We start from the raw sequence: 16,187 nt of genomic DNA on the forward strand, positions 1-16,187 counted from the left end.
AACCAGACAAACCATCTGGGATCTTTTTTTGCTTCACCGGACCGCGCGCTCTCGCAGCGCTTCTATTGCCGTACCCACAAAGACGGTGCTGGATATATGGGACAAAGTGGCCGTACGCAAGGGACTCATGACCTTCCCTCCCCCCACACTCCCATCGCAGGCAACCCGCTATTCCCACAGGCCCTTAGCCCACAAGCATTTTCAAAATGGCTGAAAGGTGGATGTCGAACGATCAGTGATATGTACGATAGGGGCACGCTCAAAACGTTTGCTCAGTGTAGGAGTGGAGAGGAGTTCCAGCTCCCGGCAGGAGTGGGGATCCAATATGCACAGCTGCGACATTGGTTGCCCTCGCCAGAGATGCAGCAGGCGGCCACTCGTTCATTCACCCCCTTTGAGCGATTTGTTCGTTCCTTTGATGAATCAAAGGGCCTTATTTCCCGGACGTACCAGATCCTGCAGAATCCCCAGCTAGTAACCATTCACCCATATCAGCGCCAATGGCAATTAACGTCCCCCACTGAAATCATGCCTGCGCAGTGGAGTCGCCTCTGGAGAGACTTACCAAAGGTCTATCGCAGTATAGTGCAACAGGAAACTGCGTATAAGATCATGACACAGTTGTGCTACATGCCTTCTTGTTTGCACAGGATGTTTCCCACATCCTCCCCATTGTGCTGGAGAGGTTTGAATGTTTCTGGGGACTTCATTCACATTTGGTGGGCATGTCCTCTCCTGACCCTGTTCTGGAAGGAAGTTCTTAATCACATCAAGGAGGTAACTGGGCTTCCCTCTGCCTGAATCCACAGCCCTTTTGGGCCTAAAGCCAGACAATTTAAAAGCGCTTACCTGTAGTGACTGGTACATAGCTCTTCATATGCTCGGAGCCGCTAAGCAACTTATAGCGTTATATTGGAAGAAAGCTGAGACCCCCCCTCCCAATTGCTGCCTGGTTCGTGGGCCTATGGAATGTAGTGACTACGGAACTTTTCACAGCACGATTGCAGTCCCGCGACACCCGCTTCACCACAATTTAGAATCCACTAGTCACATATCATTGCAAGGTAGAGCATGCACGCCTCCTACCCCCGAAACTCTGGGCCTTTCACTATTTGAGGATACTGTAACACCGACTGACCCCAACAGATTACTTACATAACCAAGATTGACCTGCTCATAATCCCACACGACACGTACACCGACTCCTGGCATGACTAGCATACAATACTGGCTCCCCTTGCTCTCCCCCCGCTCACCCGCACACGCCCCAACATCATAGCTACAACATAGCTTCCCTGACGCAGGGGTCCCTCTCCCTCTTAATCCTTATCCTCCCTATAGCCACCTGTCGGTCTGCTCTTCACTACCTTCTTTCTGTAGGCCTCTTACCTACACTTTCTGTTCCTCTCTCTGCTATGGTATTATATTTGTTCATTAAGGGTTTTAAATATCACTCACGATTGTATTTTACTGCCAAGTATCGTGTATCATGCAGCCGGCCCAATAAGGGTTGTAGGCGATATGCTGTGTTTAAGCTGTTCAGTTAAACCTCCCTGGAATCCCTTGAGGCTCTTTTGAATTACGTGGCCGGCCCTGTGTAGGGTTGTGGGCCTGATGTTATGTGTACCCGGACCCTTCCTTTATTCTTTATACTGAAAAATAAAACATATCTACTTAAAAAAATATATCCTAATATAGAACAGTAAACTATTAACTGTAATCAAAGAACTTCATGCATACTGCAAGGTATAGATTTGAAAGTTATGATTTTTTTCCAAACCATTCATAATCCTAAGGTTGCAATAAGGGTTAATTTGTGTACGAAGCAATTCTTATTAAAGAGAAATCCTAGCCATGGTTTTACATTTTAAATTCCAAGTTTGTGCTTCTCTAGACAAAGCCCTCTTAAAGTATACTGCCTACCAGTATGAATGACATGTCACTCCTTCACCTTGCAGTCCTCTGTCATATGAAACATTTCTTACACACTGATTTACATACCTATGATTGATTGTCTCTGTTTAATGTGTGTGCAATGTAAAGCACTCCCTACACTGGTATGAGTGGTGCTATCAAACGAATTAAGTGATTCTCAGAGAAGGTGGTAATGGAGACTTGAGTGGCACTGTTAAAGGGTAATAGTGAGGGAATCACTCATGAAGTTGGTCATTGGTGGGTGCCAACAAACATTGTCATACAGAGCGCCACCAGCACTAAGGCCGGCCCTGAGTAAGTATTCATGTTAATTACAGCACATGACTGGTGCTGGGATTAACAAGAATACTCACACAATCTGCACTGATATTTGTTGCTGCATCCACATATGCGGTCAGGTTCCTGGCGCATATAACTGACTGCAGGGCACAGAGAACTCACACTGCCGCACACAGAGGAAATTTTTTTTGAGGGAACATTGTTTAGATTACAGTGGATTTCAGTTTGGCTGATATTGGTCATGCTAATACAGAGCAGGTGGGGGGTTAGGGGTAAAGATAGGATCTACCAATAAACAAACAGGTTGATAATTCAGTATAGAAGGTATTTATTGGGTGTGATCAGGGCTACAATAGTTAAATATAAAAAACACAACTCTATGAAAACTGTAGATCGTATATGGGAAGAGTGTAAGCGACTATGGTTTAGGACAGGTCGCATGGAACACTGGACAGATTCTGCAAGACTTTAAAAACGACTGTACTGAATTGTTTTAATCCCCCCGTTGCAACATCTAGGATCAAGGCAAAAATACATAGCACCAATGTACCTCACCACGACGGATACCATGCAAATAGGGGAAGTCCGCCCTCCACCCGAATTTCATGCTAAAAAATTAGAGGACTTAATGATATGCATAACCCCCATTCCTAATACTGTTAATGACTTTGTAAAACAACCGCAAAGGTGCACCACAAGAAACAAGAAATAGGTGCAAATGATATTAACACAAAAAAGAATTTTTTTTAAGAGATGTTGATATTCTTCTAGTAATCTTTATTTTCAATTTTCAGAACAACGTACAGCCGACGCGTTTCGTCCCAAGCGGGGACTTCTTCAGGGCTGTCGGTAAAAACATACATACAATCAATTTATAGGATATATACATAAGTTTACAAACATTAAATCATCATAGAAAATTACAAACAGTTTAAAAGGCTACAAGATAGACATTGAGCTTGTACATCAATTAAAAGTATAAGCCCTAAAAATGGTCAAGGGCCTATATGTACATGAAAAAATATATACAAACATATTTTCATTATTTACACAGACAAGGAAATGTTCCCTGGGCGGTGGCTAAACGTTTATAAAAAGCAAGTAGATATTGAATATAACACTGGAAATCCAGTGACAGTGCGCTACCATAACCCAAGGTATATCTACTGAACCGATTTTAATGTAAAGGGATTCTCAAGGCAAAGAGAACGAGAAGAAAAAAGGTAGAAAGACAGAGAGAGACAGACCAGAAATGAAACACAGGTGATGTGAACGGGTTGTCTTATGGTGTGTGCAAAGTTTATTAATCGTAAGGTCTAACCAGAAGTTTAGCTCGACTGACTGAAGGGAGAGAGAATAGGGAACAATGGATCCGGCTACGCTAAGGGATAGAGGGAAAACAGTCTTAGAATCCCATTATTCCATAAAGGACCAAATATTCAGTTACCTTTTTTAATCATGGTTCGTCACTTTCAGAGCAAGTGTACATATAAAAAGTCCGGAGAACGTCTTCCCAGACTCAGTATCCCAATGTGCAGGATGGTATATATATTTTCATCTAGATTGGAACAATCAAGATTGAACCTCCAGGAATAAAGGGAAAGGAGAGACAAAATCAGCTTGTGTAACTAGCAAGATGACGGAGAGGCTGGGATGCTTTTCTGGATTGAAATAGAATACTAAGATGGGGATACCCTAACGCTGAGACGCAAGACCAGAAAAATATATCAACTTACTGTGGAGTTTTAATTAATGAGGACAAGGATTTGCAGGATTCCTAAATAATAGACAGGGTTGGTCTCACAACCTTAATAAGTATATAACTCTTTTCATGTTCTGAAAGACATAACAAAAAAGAAAAAAAACATTTTCATTAGAGGATATGCAGTTTCCATGGGTTTCCATACCCAACGGACATATGAATTGCAAGATATGTCCAGGTAGGATAGTTTAGACTAAAAGAGGAAAAGGGGAGTGTAGTGTTTACAACAGATTGTTTACCTGTAATATTTTACAGAATTCCAAAGGACAAGTGGTCCTGTATGTCCCTGGGAAGAGGATGTGGGCACTGAGTTCCAGTAGGCCTGCCAAGTGAAAAGCAAAGAGATAGGGTACTGGCTGTTAGAACGACGTGAGCTGAAGGGATCATGGATCTTTATTGAATGCCCATGAATCTGTCTAAACCCATACTTTGCTTGACCATACCTTACTGAGCTAGGCAGATAATATATTTCCTATAGGGGAAATTGAAACCTTTGTCTGTAAGTGAGTATTGAAAGAACGCTCTACCTATTTGTAAGAGTGTAGAGCAACAATTATGATGGCTTCCCCATTGTGTGTCCAAGGGGTATTAAATGAACGCTCTACCTGTTTGTAGGAGTGTAAAGCAATAATTATCAAGGCTTCCCTATTTTGTGTCCAAGGGGGAGCTATACGTATATTAGTATTTCGAGCGCTTGATAACTGGTATCTGTTAAGTATAAAGACATTCAGAACCATTGACAGCTTCGGATCATGAATGTAAAGTAAGCCCACAAAAATTTATAAACTTTGAAATTGAGGAAAATGACCCTGGAGGTATAATTCCCCACCTCATCATCTATGTGCTGGGGAGATTCCACTCGTCCCTACTTCCTTCCCCAAGCTAATCCTAACATGCGTTGTGCACGCTAGTGAAGTACTGAATAATGTATTGAGCCTCAAAATATAATCCAAATTTAAAGCCCTGGCAATAAGGTCTATGTCCTATGGGCTATGCTCACATATATATCTGTAAATAATGGAAATAAATGCAGTGCAAAGAGAGGATCCAACACAAAAGCACTTCGAATTTAGTGAATGTTCCCTTGGCCTTACAAATTGAATTACCTTATATTAGTCTGGTCTAGAGGGGAATGGGCCTAGGACCGCTATTAAAGCAAATCCTAACAAAATCAGCAAACACGAAACGGAAACACCACGAGTACAGATTCTTGCAGACAGTCTTACCGTTCGTGTTAAAACAGCCGGCGCCCATCCACAAAGCCTTCGTCCCGCCGAAACACCCGCAACGTCAATGTGTTCGAGCATTGTGAACATTGCCTATCCTTATATACAATTGTTAATTGGGTATAGACACCTACACCTGTGATTCACGCGCCAATACTCAAAATGAATCTGTACTCATGGTGTTTCCATTTCGTGTTTGCTGATTTTGTTAGGATTTGCTTTAATAGCGGTCCTAGGCCCATTTTGGGTTGGATCCTCTCTTTGCACTGCATTTATTTCCATTATTTACAGATATATATGTGAGCATAGCCCATAGGACATAGACCTTATTGCCAGGGCTTTAAATTTGGATTATATTTTGAGGCTCAATACATTATTCAGTACTTCACTAGCGTGCACAACGCATGTTAGGATTAGCTTGGGGAAGGAAGTAGGGACAAGTGGAATCTCCCCAGCACATAGATGATGAGGTGGGGAATTATACCTCCAGGGTCATTTTCCTCAATTTCAAAGTTTATAAATTTTTGTGGGCTTACTTTACATTCATGATCCGAAGCTGTCAAAGGTTCTGAATGTCTTTATACTTAACAGATACCAGTTATCAAGCGCTCGAAATACTAATATACGTATAGCTCCCCCTTGGACACAAAATAGGGAAGCCTTGATAATTATTGCTTTACACTCCTACAAACAGGTAGAGCATTCATTTAATACCCCTTGGACACACAATGGGGAAGCCATCATAATTGTTGCTCTACACTCTTACTAATAGGTAGAGCGTTCTTTCAATACTCACTTACAGACAAAGGTTTCAATTTCCCCTATAGGAAATATATTATCTGCCTAGCTCAGTAAGGTATGGTCAAGCAAAGTATGGGTTTAGACAGATTCATGGGCATTCAATAAAGATCCATGATCCCTTCAGCTCACGTCTTTCTAACAGCCAGTACCCTATCTCTTTGCTTTTCACTTGGCAGGCCTACTGGAACTCAGTGCCCACATCCTCTTCCCAGGGACATACAGGACCACTTGTCCTTTGGAATTCTGTAAAATATTACAGGTAAACAATCTGTTGTAAACACTACACTCCCCTTTTCCTCTTTTAGTCTAAACTATCCTACCTGGACATATCTTGCAATTCATATGTCCGTTGGGTATGGAAACCCATGGAAACTGCATATCCTCTAATGAAAATGGTTTTTTTCTTTTTTGTTATGTCTTTCAGAACATGAGTTATATACTTATTAAGGTTGTGAGACCAACCCTGTCTATTATTTAGGAATCCTGCAAATCCTTGTCCTCATTAATTAAAACTCCACAGTAAGTTGATATATTTTTCTGGTCTTGCGTCTCAGCGTTAGGGTATCCCCATCTTAGTATTCTATTTCAATCCAGAAAAGCATCCCAGCCTCTCCGTCATCTTGCTAGTTACACAAGCTGATTTTGTCTCTCCTTTCCCTTTATTCCTGGAGGTTCAATCTTGATTGTTCCAATCTAGATGAAAATATATATACCATCCTGCACATTGGGATACTGAGTCTGGGAAGACGTTCTCCGGACTTTTTATATGTACACTTGCTCTGAAAGTGACGAACCACGATTAAAAAAGGTAACTGAATATTTGGTCCTTTATGGAATAATGGGATTCCAAGACTGTTTTCCCTCTATCCCTTAGCGTAGCCGGATCCATTGTTCCCTATTCTCTCTCCCTTCAGTCAGTCGAGCTAAACTTCTGGTTAGACCTTACGATTAATAAACTTTGCACACACCATAAGACAACCCGTTCACATCACCTGTGTTTCATTTCTGGTCTGTCTCTCTCTGTCTTTCTACCTTTTTTCTTCTCGTTCTCTTTGCCTTGAGAATCCCTTTACATTAAAATCGGTTCAGTAGATCTACCTTGGGTTATGGTAGCGCACTGTCTCTGGATTTCCAGTGTTATATTCAATATCTACTTGCTTTTTATAAACGTTTAGCCACCGCCCAGGGAACATTTCCTTGTCTGTGTAAATAATGAAAATATGTTTGTATATATTTTTTCATGTACATATAGGCCCTTGACCATTTTTAGGGCTTATACTTTTAATTATTGATGTACAAGCCCAATGTCTATCTTGTAGCTTTTTAAACTGTTTGTAATTTTCTATGATGATTTAATGTTTGTAAACTTATGTATATATCCTATAAATTGATTGTATGTATGTTTTTACCGACAGCCCTGAAGAAGTCCCCGCTTGGGACGAAACGCATCGGCTGTACGTTGTTCTGAAAATTGAAAATAAAGATTACTAGAAGAATATCAACATCTCTTTAAAAAAATTCTTTTTTGTGTTAATATCATTTGCACCTATTTCTTGTTTCTTGTGGTGCACCTTTGTGGTTGTTTTACTTGTACTTGGATTCCCTAGGGAATAGGCACAGTAACGATGGGTGCTAGCCAGTGTGCACACAACTCCCTTTTGTGATTTAAGGGCAATTTAATATTTCGGGGAGAAAGGTAGTCAGGTGCTGTCATCAGGAAGGGTCCATCGCCATACCTCTGTTTTTTACTTTTGTTAATGACTTTGTACTTGACTGGAATATGTGTGGCAGCAGTGTCCCCCGGTCGGCGATGCGTCCGCAAGCAGCTTTCAAGGCAGGCAGGCAAGTTGGAGGAGGGGCTTAGCACACCCTCGCGGTCCTGATGGCTCCTGGGACCAGTACTGTGGCAGCAGTGCCCCCCGATCGGCGATGCGTCTCCTGCAAAGCTGGAGGCACGAGCAGCTTTCAAGGCAGGCAGGCAAGTTGAAGGAGGGGCTTAGCACACCCTCGCGGCCCTGATGGCTCCTGGGACCAGTAGTGTGGCAGCAGTGTCCCCCGGTTGGCGATGCGTCTCCCACGAAGCGGGAGGCGCGAGCAGCTTTCAAGGCAAGCAGGCAAGTTGGAGGAGGGGCTTAGCACACCCCGCGGTCCTGATGGCTCCTGGGACCGGTAGTGTGGCAGCAGTGTCCCCCGGTCGGCAAATCCATAATTCATAGAATGGTAGTGATGCTAACCCAATTTACATATTTGCACCCATTGTCTATCCACATTTTTTCAACGGAATGTTTACTAAACTCGACTCCTTCATTGGCTGCATGGGTACCATCCAATAGATGAATTATGCTGGGGCTCACCAACTTCCTATATATCATGGTCATCAAGATATATATATTTTTTTCATATAGGTAAATTTTGCCTACTGATGTTATTGGGCTATTTCCATTAGTTCTAATCATTAAAGATCAATTGGGTGAGTGGTTTAATCAGTGATGAGGACCTTTGCATTTCTGTGACACAATAAATAGTCCATGTTTTATGTGATGAAGTACGTTAACAGAAGGAACCAATGGAACTCTCAAAGCAACATAAGAAGATTATACGACGAAACACAAATTTCTGTAGTTCCGATAAAGTTCTGTATGACCAGCATTGCCAATGATGGACACCGTAGCTCTATAATGAGGGTACAAGGTACTCTCATTAGGGATGACCGGGGAGGAGGTAGAAAATCGGGCCCTACAGGTTCTTCACTCAAAAAAAATCCCATTATTGCTTCCCATGTAGTATCTGTTGGGAATTTTATGTCCAGATAACATAAAAAAACTCCTGCTCAGAAGATGGACTTGCCAATCACCACTGCAAAACGTCAACAGCTTCAATAATGGAGACCATGGCTGACTAGCGATCCATCTCCTGCACCAGTGATCAGACACCTATTTCTATGCATTGTCTTAGGAAGCATGCGCAACCATTCTTTACAAAAGACCATTGGGACCAGGGCTCTTTGGAACCAGATTGGGAGAACAGGAATGAAAATCATCTAGTGGATAATTGTATTGTCACTGGATATATGAATTGTTGCCTCATTTAATTCATTGTCTGACATTGCCACAATGAGGGTTATGCTCTGAACTGAAATAAAAAGTAGTGTGTGTTCACTGAGAGTTTGGGTTGAAAGTAAGTGACAGCACCTGATGTAGAAAGGGTGCTACCTGCAAAGGTGGTGGAATTGTTCTCTAACAAAACAAATAAGAGTATATTTCACAACTTTGGTTAAAACCTTGGGGACCTATCAAAGTAGAAGTGGTGACTCTGGTTAATAATGTACTGCCTCACCCACAAACCCCAAGAACACTGTATGGTAACGAGTGTCTAGGTCTATTCTAGAAGAAATACAAAAAAGTAAGTGATAGAGACAGAAGCACCCTAGGATTATATAAGAAAATGTGAAGGGCTCATGATGGTAGTGCATCAAATACACCCATTGTCTCCATTGTTTAAGGGTTGGGATACTATTATGTGTGCTGCTATTATGGGTGTACTTGCATGGGAGTCAGTTTACCCAAATTACAGGTAAAAGTGGCAATCATCCTTTCACACTCCAGGATGACTTTTGCAATGCTGCTCAATATCTTCCTGCCTTATGCTGAGGAGCAAGGAAAAGGGCAAGTTATGTTATTACCATCTCCTTGACCTAGACGATTATGGCTTGCACAGGGGTGATGCATTGGAAGCTTACATGTACACTTTTATGCACAGTTATACAAAATTTCGCAGCAGGAAACCATTTTCACACTAAGAAACTTACTCCTCTTCCTGATCCCGGTCCTGAGGGCTGGCAGATATTTCCCGTGGATCCCCCGGAGTGTCCTCATGTTGTTGTTTCTTCTTCTTGCGTATCCTCAGGCAGATGGCAAGAAGCAGCAATACAATTCCTGATCCAACTAAAACATAGGCTATTGAAAATGTTTTGCTCTTTGTCGGAATGTTATCAGGTTGTTCAGGTTTGCTACTGTTTCCCTGCGAGGATGAATTTTTGTCATTGCTGCCAAACCCAGGAGCAAGATTCCATACTGCCATTATAATCCCAAGAACAAGCATTCCAATTCCTAATGCACTCAATGCATAATGAGAACCAGTGGATTTAGAATTTGCCATGACCCACGGATCAAATAAGGAGTGCAAGACTCAATGTAATTCACAAAATGTATCTTCTTCCACAACTTAATATCCAAAATTCTAGCCTTCGGGTGCATTCATCAGGAGCTCTGAAAAACAACATAAGAAATTAAATGTACATATAAAATGTAAACTTTCTCTGCTGATTCAGTAATCAGACGTAATTTATTTTTACAAAGAAAATATGGTTTTAAAAACCAAAATTAAAAAGGGTAGTTAGCCTTTTCATAACAAAGTTCAACATGCCAGACTTTATTTAAATACCCGCTTATTGTCAGTATTACCAAACACTAGCATTACATAATATCTTATGGAAAATAACTCAACAATATTAGCACATGGTGGAATGCAAATCAGATTCTTTTCTTCTCAAATCTTTCTCTATACTCATTGGGTATTGAAAATTTGGAGGTCCTTCAAAGTGAAAAAGTTCAACAGACTCGAAAAAGGACCTCACAACCATCCCTATAGCCTCACCATTCTGGATACATGCAGTGTTGATCTCAGCGCTTCAGTTCGAGTACGGTAAGACAAGTGACCGAGCGCGATGGTGCTCTTTCATTGTAAGGGAGCATCATGATCATGAGTAGTGCACACCTGCATTTATTCTTTTGTCGTATTAACATGACAGTAGAATGTGTATTGTAATAATATGAAAGGTTAGGTGTATTGTTCATGAAAACCTGAAGAAACCTAATGTTGCAATACATACATGCTTAGTTGAAACATCAACATGTAGAATTTGTGTTTGAGGCTCACAAAATTTACGTATTTGATGTGCTCATGTAACGTACTGATTTAGAAACACCTAATAAAATTAATTTATGCATGAATTTCATAAGGCCTTTGTGCCTTACTCTTATGTTGGCAAATTTCTGTAGGCCAGAAATGTACTGACAAACACAACAGTGATGGACAGAATGTGGATCAATGTCACACATTCACCACAGTCAAAAGATCTGGGCCCAAATCCATCGTTTTTCCACTCCACACCACCCTGGGTTAGACAATGGCGATATGCAAATCAGCGCTGACCCTGTGCCCCATGGGAACAGTCCAGTCCGAACTACAAAAGCCATGTCCTTCCCAGAACGGAAACAAGCATCCGAGGACCGGCCCGGTTTCGAGGTAACACCTCTCATCAGCCCGGCTAGCTTGACTCCAGTGGTGTGGAGTGCCTGGGACTCACGTCTGAGCATCCCCAGTACACTTAGAGCGGTAATTGCAAACACAACAGTGATGGACAGAATGTGGATCAATGTCACACATTCACCCCAGTCAAAAGATCTGGGCCCAAATCCATCGTTTTTCCACTCCACACCACCCTGGGTTAGACAATGGCGATATGCAAATCAGCGCTGACCCTGTGCCCCATGGGAACAGTCCAGTCCGAACTACAAAAGCCATGTCCTTCCCAGAACGGAAACAAGCATCCGAGGACCGGCCCGGTTTCGAGGTAACACCTCTCATCAGCCCGGCTAGCTTGACTCCAGTGGTGTGGAGTGCCTGGGACTCACGTCTGAGCATCCCCAGTACACTTAGAGCGGTAATTGCAAACACAACAGTGATGGACAGAATGTGGATCAATGTCACACATTCACCCCAGTCAAAAGATCTGGGCCCAAATCCATCGTTTTTCCACTCCACACCACCCTGGGTTAGACAATGGCGATATGCAAATCAGCGTGGTGTCCATCATTGTTGTGTTTACAGAAATGTACTGACAGCTCTCGTAGAGGGGTAAAAAGCTGAATTTCATGTGTACTTTGGATTTGTTCTGCTCTCACGTTTCTGTCGAAAGTGGAGAAATTCATCTTTGTTAGTTAGAATGACAGTTTTGTTTTAAGAGTTAGGCTTGGGGAGGAGAGGATACAGTGAAAGAAGGAGTGCTGATAATGCAAGACTGTGTTCTTGCTCACTGGAGAAGGCCTGGGAATCAAGGTCAACAAGCCAGGAGCTGGACGTATGAAACTAAATGAAAACTACCTATAAGGAGGCACCCAGTGGGATGATACCATCGGATGATTCCCAGTGGGCATGTCTAGGATTTGGTGTTTTTGAATTAGGGACAGTGCCCAGCAGGCCCGGACTGGCCGTTGCGGGCACCGGGCAATCCCCCGGTGCGCCGCAAGGGTGGGGGCCGGTTTTGGGCCCTTGGGGGGGCGTTTTTTGGTACTGGGTCGTTTTTGCAGCATAACTGCAAAATCGTCCCTGTAACAAAATCAGCCGAAAACCGGCCCCGGCAACGCAAAGAGCTCGGTCGCACCCCCTAAGTCCGGGGGAGGGGGGGGGGCGGCGGAGCACTGTGCCAGGGCCGGTTTTCGTTACCAGTCCGGCCCTGGTGCCCAGGGAGTTGAGGTTAGAAGAAGAGAGGAGATTGATAAGAGGGAAGGGGAATCTTAGAACGAGCTCTGTAGCCTATGGCTAATTGCAAATACAAAGTGAGTTCACTTCTTAGGAAGTCTTCACGCGCTGATATCTTTTCCTTTTCCAGCACTTATTGGACAAATAGCTGGCACCAGTGCAAACTCTGGTTCCACAATAGGAGACAACAGTGAATGGATGAAACTACTTAATTTAACACCTTGACCGCGGCGCCGCTGCCACGCCTTGTGCTGGACATTCCAGAACAGGGCGCGGTCGTGACGGAACCGTTCCATCATCAGCACAGCTCAGCCGTGACTGATGACGGAACGGTTCCGTCACCAGCATGGAAGGGGTTAAAGAAAAAAGCATGGAAGGAGTCCCATGCTCACTTTATGCTTGACTATCTGAAGGTAGGGGTCATACCATCAGGCCTGAGAGTCAGAAATGTTCCAGCCCCATTTGTTGAGGTGCATAAATTCCTGGAGTGATGGTCTCGATAGCAAACCGTTGCTCCAGGGATTGGATGATCCTTATCATAGAGTCCGTGAAGGAAATGATACAGATTCTCAACCAAGAGATTTTAGACTTGGAAGAAATGTTTTAGAACAAACACAGTTGTAGATGAAGCAAAAAACAAGCTGCTTAGTATAAATCAAGAATTACAGGAGTTCGAGGATTATCTGATAAAGAAAAAAACAGATAAATTAAAGAAAGATATCCATTGGTTCACGCAGGAAAAGGCATATCCCAACCTTCACAGAAATTACTTTCAAGAAGATCGACAGGAAGGAGGACAATCCAACCAACGTCCTTGCAAAAGACAGAAAACACGGACGTTCTCGGACACTAACTCAGACTCAGAATATGAAGGTCCAGGTATGAGCGAAAGGCCCAACAACAATCCTCGGAATCATAGAGGACAATACACAGGTCAGTATCAACAAGGACAGTCGCCTTTTTACAGCGAGGAAGGGGCAGATGGCGTGTCAAATTTCAGAGACAAGAAAGGAATTACTATCCGCAGATGGAGCATCCACAACCCTATTTGTGGACACGGAACCAGCAGTATTGGAAATCCTAAATAGAAGACCATCTACTCTAAATACCATACCCATTTACAACTTGTCAAGATATGATCTTTCAACTGTAGAGACTAGCCTTTTAAGTAAAGGCTTATCATTTGTACCTAGCATGTAACAGGATTTATTCAAACTTAAAGATCTTTTCTCATTTTTTCGTAAAATCAGGTTAAAATAGTTCATACTTAACAATACATCACAAGAACAAGAAATCAATCACTCAGTTTGTAAACCCCCTTCTAAATTCACACCGTCCTTAGAGATGGTAGGGCCGGAAGTGGCTGTTTTTGAGGTCATTAAAGAACTTGAGAAAATCACAAAATATGTCCCAAAGGTAACCCCTAATCTGACAATCCAAGAGAGTTTGGTATTGAAGAACTTGCAAAGTAATATGCACATCACCATCAAGCCGTGTGACAAAGCAGGCGGCATAGTGGTGATGGATACAGACTTATTCTAGCAAAATAGATACAATGCTTCAAGGACCTGAGCACTATCAACGCACTAACAGGACAGTGTTGATAGATCTCAAAACTAAGACAGAAGACATCACAGCGAAACCATTTATGGATGGCTACATCTTCCAAAAAGAACTAGATTTCCTTAACAAAAGAAATACAGTCATTCCTGCGTTATATGGAGTTCCCAAAACGCATAACAATGCAGTGGATCCGCCCTTGCGACCAATTGTCTCTTCTATTAACTACCGTACAGAACCACTATCTGGAATGTCTAGATATTGTCTTACACCAAAATTATTTTGAATTTAAAGACAACCTATTCCAACAGACTATGGGCACCAGTATGGGGGCTTCCTGCTCACCGAGTGTAGCGAACATCTATATGGGGAAATTTGAACTTAAACATTTTTAATGATAGCCCCCTTTTTTGAAAATATAGGTGTCTGGCATAGATTTATAGATAATACTATGGGGGAGCGCTGTTCAAACGCTCCACTCCCAGATGCACAGCTTGAATCGGATACTAGATCCTATTACTATTTCAACCTTCATCTTGATTAATCACATTTACTCCATGATTTTTACAGAAGATTTCCTTGATCTCCTTTCACTTGTCCACGTTTGCGGCGGTGTTGTGTTTATTTGAATGCTTCCCGTATTTAGGTGTGCCCATCCAAGCCTCTTCAAAAAATATGGTCAAACAACACAAGATCGTTCTTATCAGCATTTCTTTATTGAACACACAATGCATTTTCGGGCTTGTGACCAGCCCTTCGTCAGGGGTAACTGTAAGCAGAACATTTAAAAAAGAATACACAATTACTCGATAATCCTCTATATTATAGGACTAATGTTCATCGCTTAAAACCGTGTCACATTTTGCGAATACCTTATTAAAAAAATCAAAAACAATCTCATGAAACATTTAAACTACCCATTCCTTATAATCCCCATTCATTGTCTGCGAAATTCCTAGTTATACTGTGATGCAAAAATTCACTTAGGTTTTAAACGACTCCCCGTGACCTCTGTTTTCCCATCTACTAAATCACATGCCTCCCTAATTTCACTCATTCTTGCTTGCACACCCACAACTGAATCATCCATCATCACCGTATTTCACAAACCTATCCACCTCAGCATTAATTACGTACACATCCTAACTTTCTCGCAACACCCTACTTTCACTTAATCACCACATTTGCTCAACTCACTTATCTAACAATTTTTGCGCTTGGACACACTCAAATTCTCCAGTAGCTAAACTACCGACATGCCTGCTCAATGAAAAAACGTTCTTCTAGCATACAACACGCGCGTCCCACCGCTAATCACTCATCTAACGAATCGACCAAAGAGACCCGTGCTTTAACAAATGTGCTCCTCCCACGCACATTTTAAACTAATTAAATAACCGGATACTCCAATAAAACACCTCCTAATTACAACTCCCAGATTGCACTTACCCCAACAAAAAATGCTAAACAAAATATTCAAATTAAACTTGTTAAATGTTCACAAAATGTCACATGTTCTTACTGTTAACTTGGCAATGTGCTATCTCTGAAACATGAAACCTTCTTCAGAATGTCAAAAGATATTAGTTCATTATTTACAGTTGATGTTAAAAAGAGTTACTGTGTCGCTATACGTGGAACATTTTTATGTGAAACCTCCTTTTCATTTTAAAGTCCTTTTTCAGTACGGGTGCCAAACCAACATTGAGGCAATCATTATAAACATCGTGGGGGGTGGTATGCACACCGTGATTTCTCTCAATATAGTCCATTGTTTTAAACTTTATACTTGAGCGTGCAAAACTGGGCAGTGCTTGGCCCTTTAGCACCATATAACATATAATACTATGGGGGAGCGCTGTTCAAACGCTCCACTCCCAGATGCACAGCTTGAATCGGATACTAGATCCTATTACTATTTCAACCTTCATCTTGATTAATCACATTTACTCCATGATTTTTACAGAAGATTTCCTTGATCTCCTTTCACTTGTCCACGTTTGCGGCGTTGTTGTGTTTATTTGAATGCTTCCCGTATTTAGGTGTGCCCATCCGAGCCTCTTCAAAAATATGGTCAAACA

The 16,187-nt window shown here is 42.1% G+C and overlaps 1 protein-coding gene across 3 annotated transcripts in view; it reads right to left on the bottom strand.

Moving 5' to 3' along the window:
• The window catches only part of TMEM51 (transmembrane protein 51), a 188,676-nt gene that overhangs the window by 36,671 nt on the left and 135,818 nt on the right, over positions 1 to 16,187 (bottom strand). For all 3 annotated transcript variants that reach the window (XM_078642791.1, XM_078642792.1, XM_078642793.1), the window contains one exon: positions 9,812 to 10,271. In XM_078642791.1, coding sequence (XP_078498917.1) covers positions 9,812 to 10,161 — 350 coding nt within the window. In that variant the 5' untranslated portion in view covers positions 10,162 to 10,271. The remainder of the gene's footprint in view (positions 1 to 9,811; positions 10,272 to 16,187) is intronic.

Source organism: Lissotriton helveticus, chromosome 5_1 (assembly GCF_964261635.1).
Source record: "Lissotriton helveticus chromosome 5_1, aLisHel1.1, whole genome shotgun sequence".
Lineage (NCBI taxonomy): Eukaryota > Metazoa > Chordata > Amphibia > Caudata > Salamandridae > Lissotriton > Lissotriton helveticus.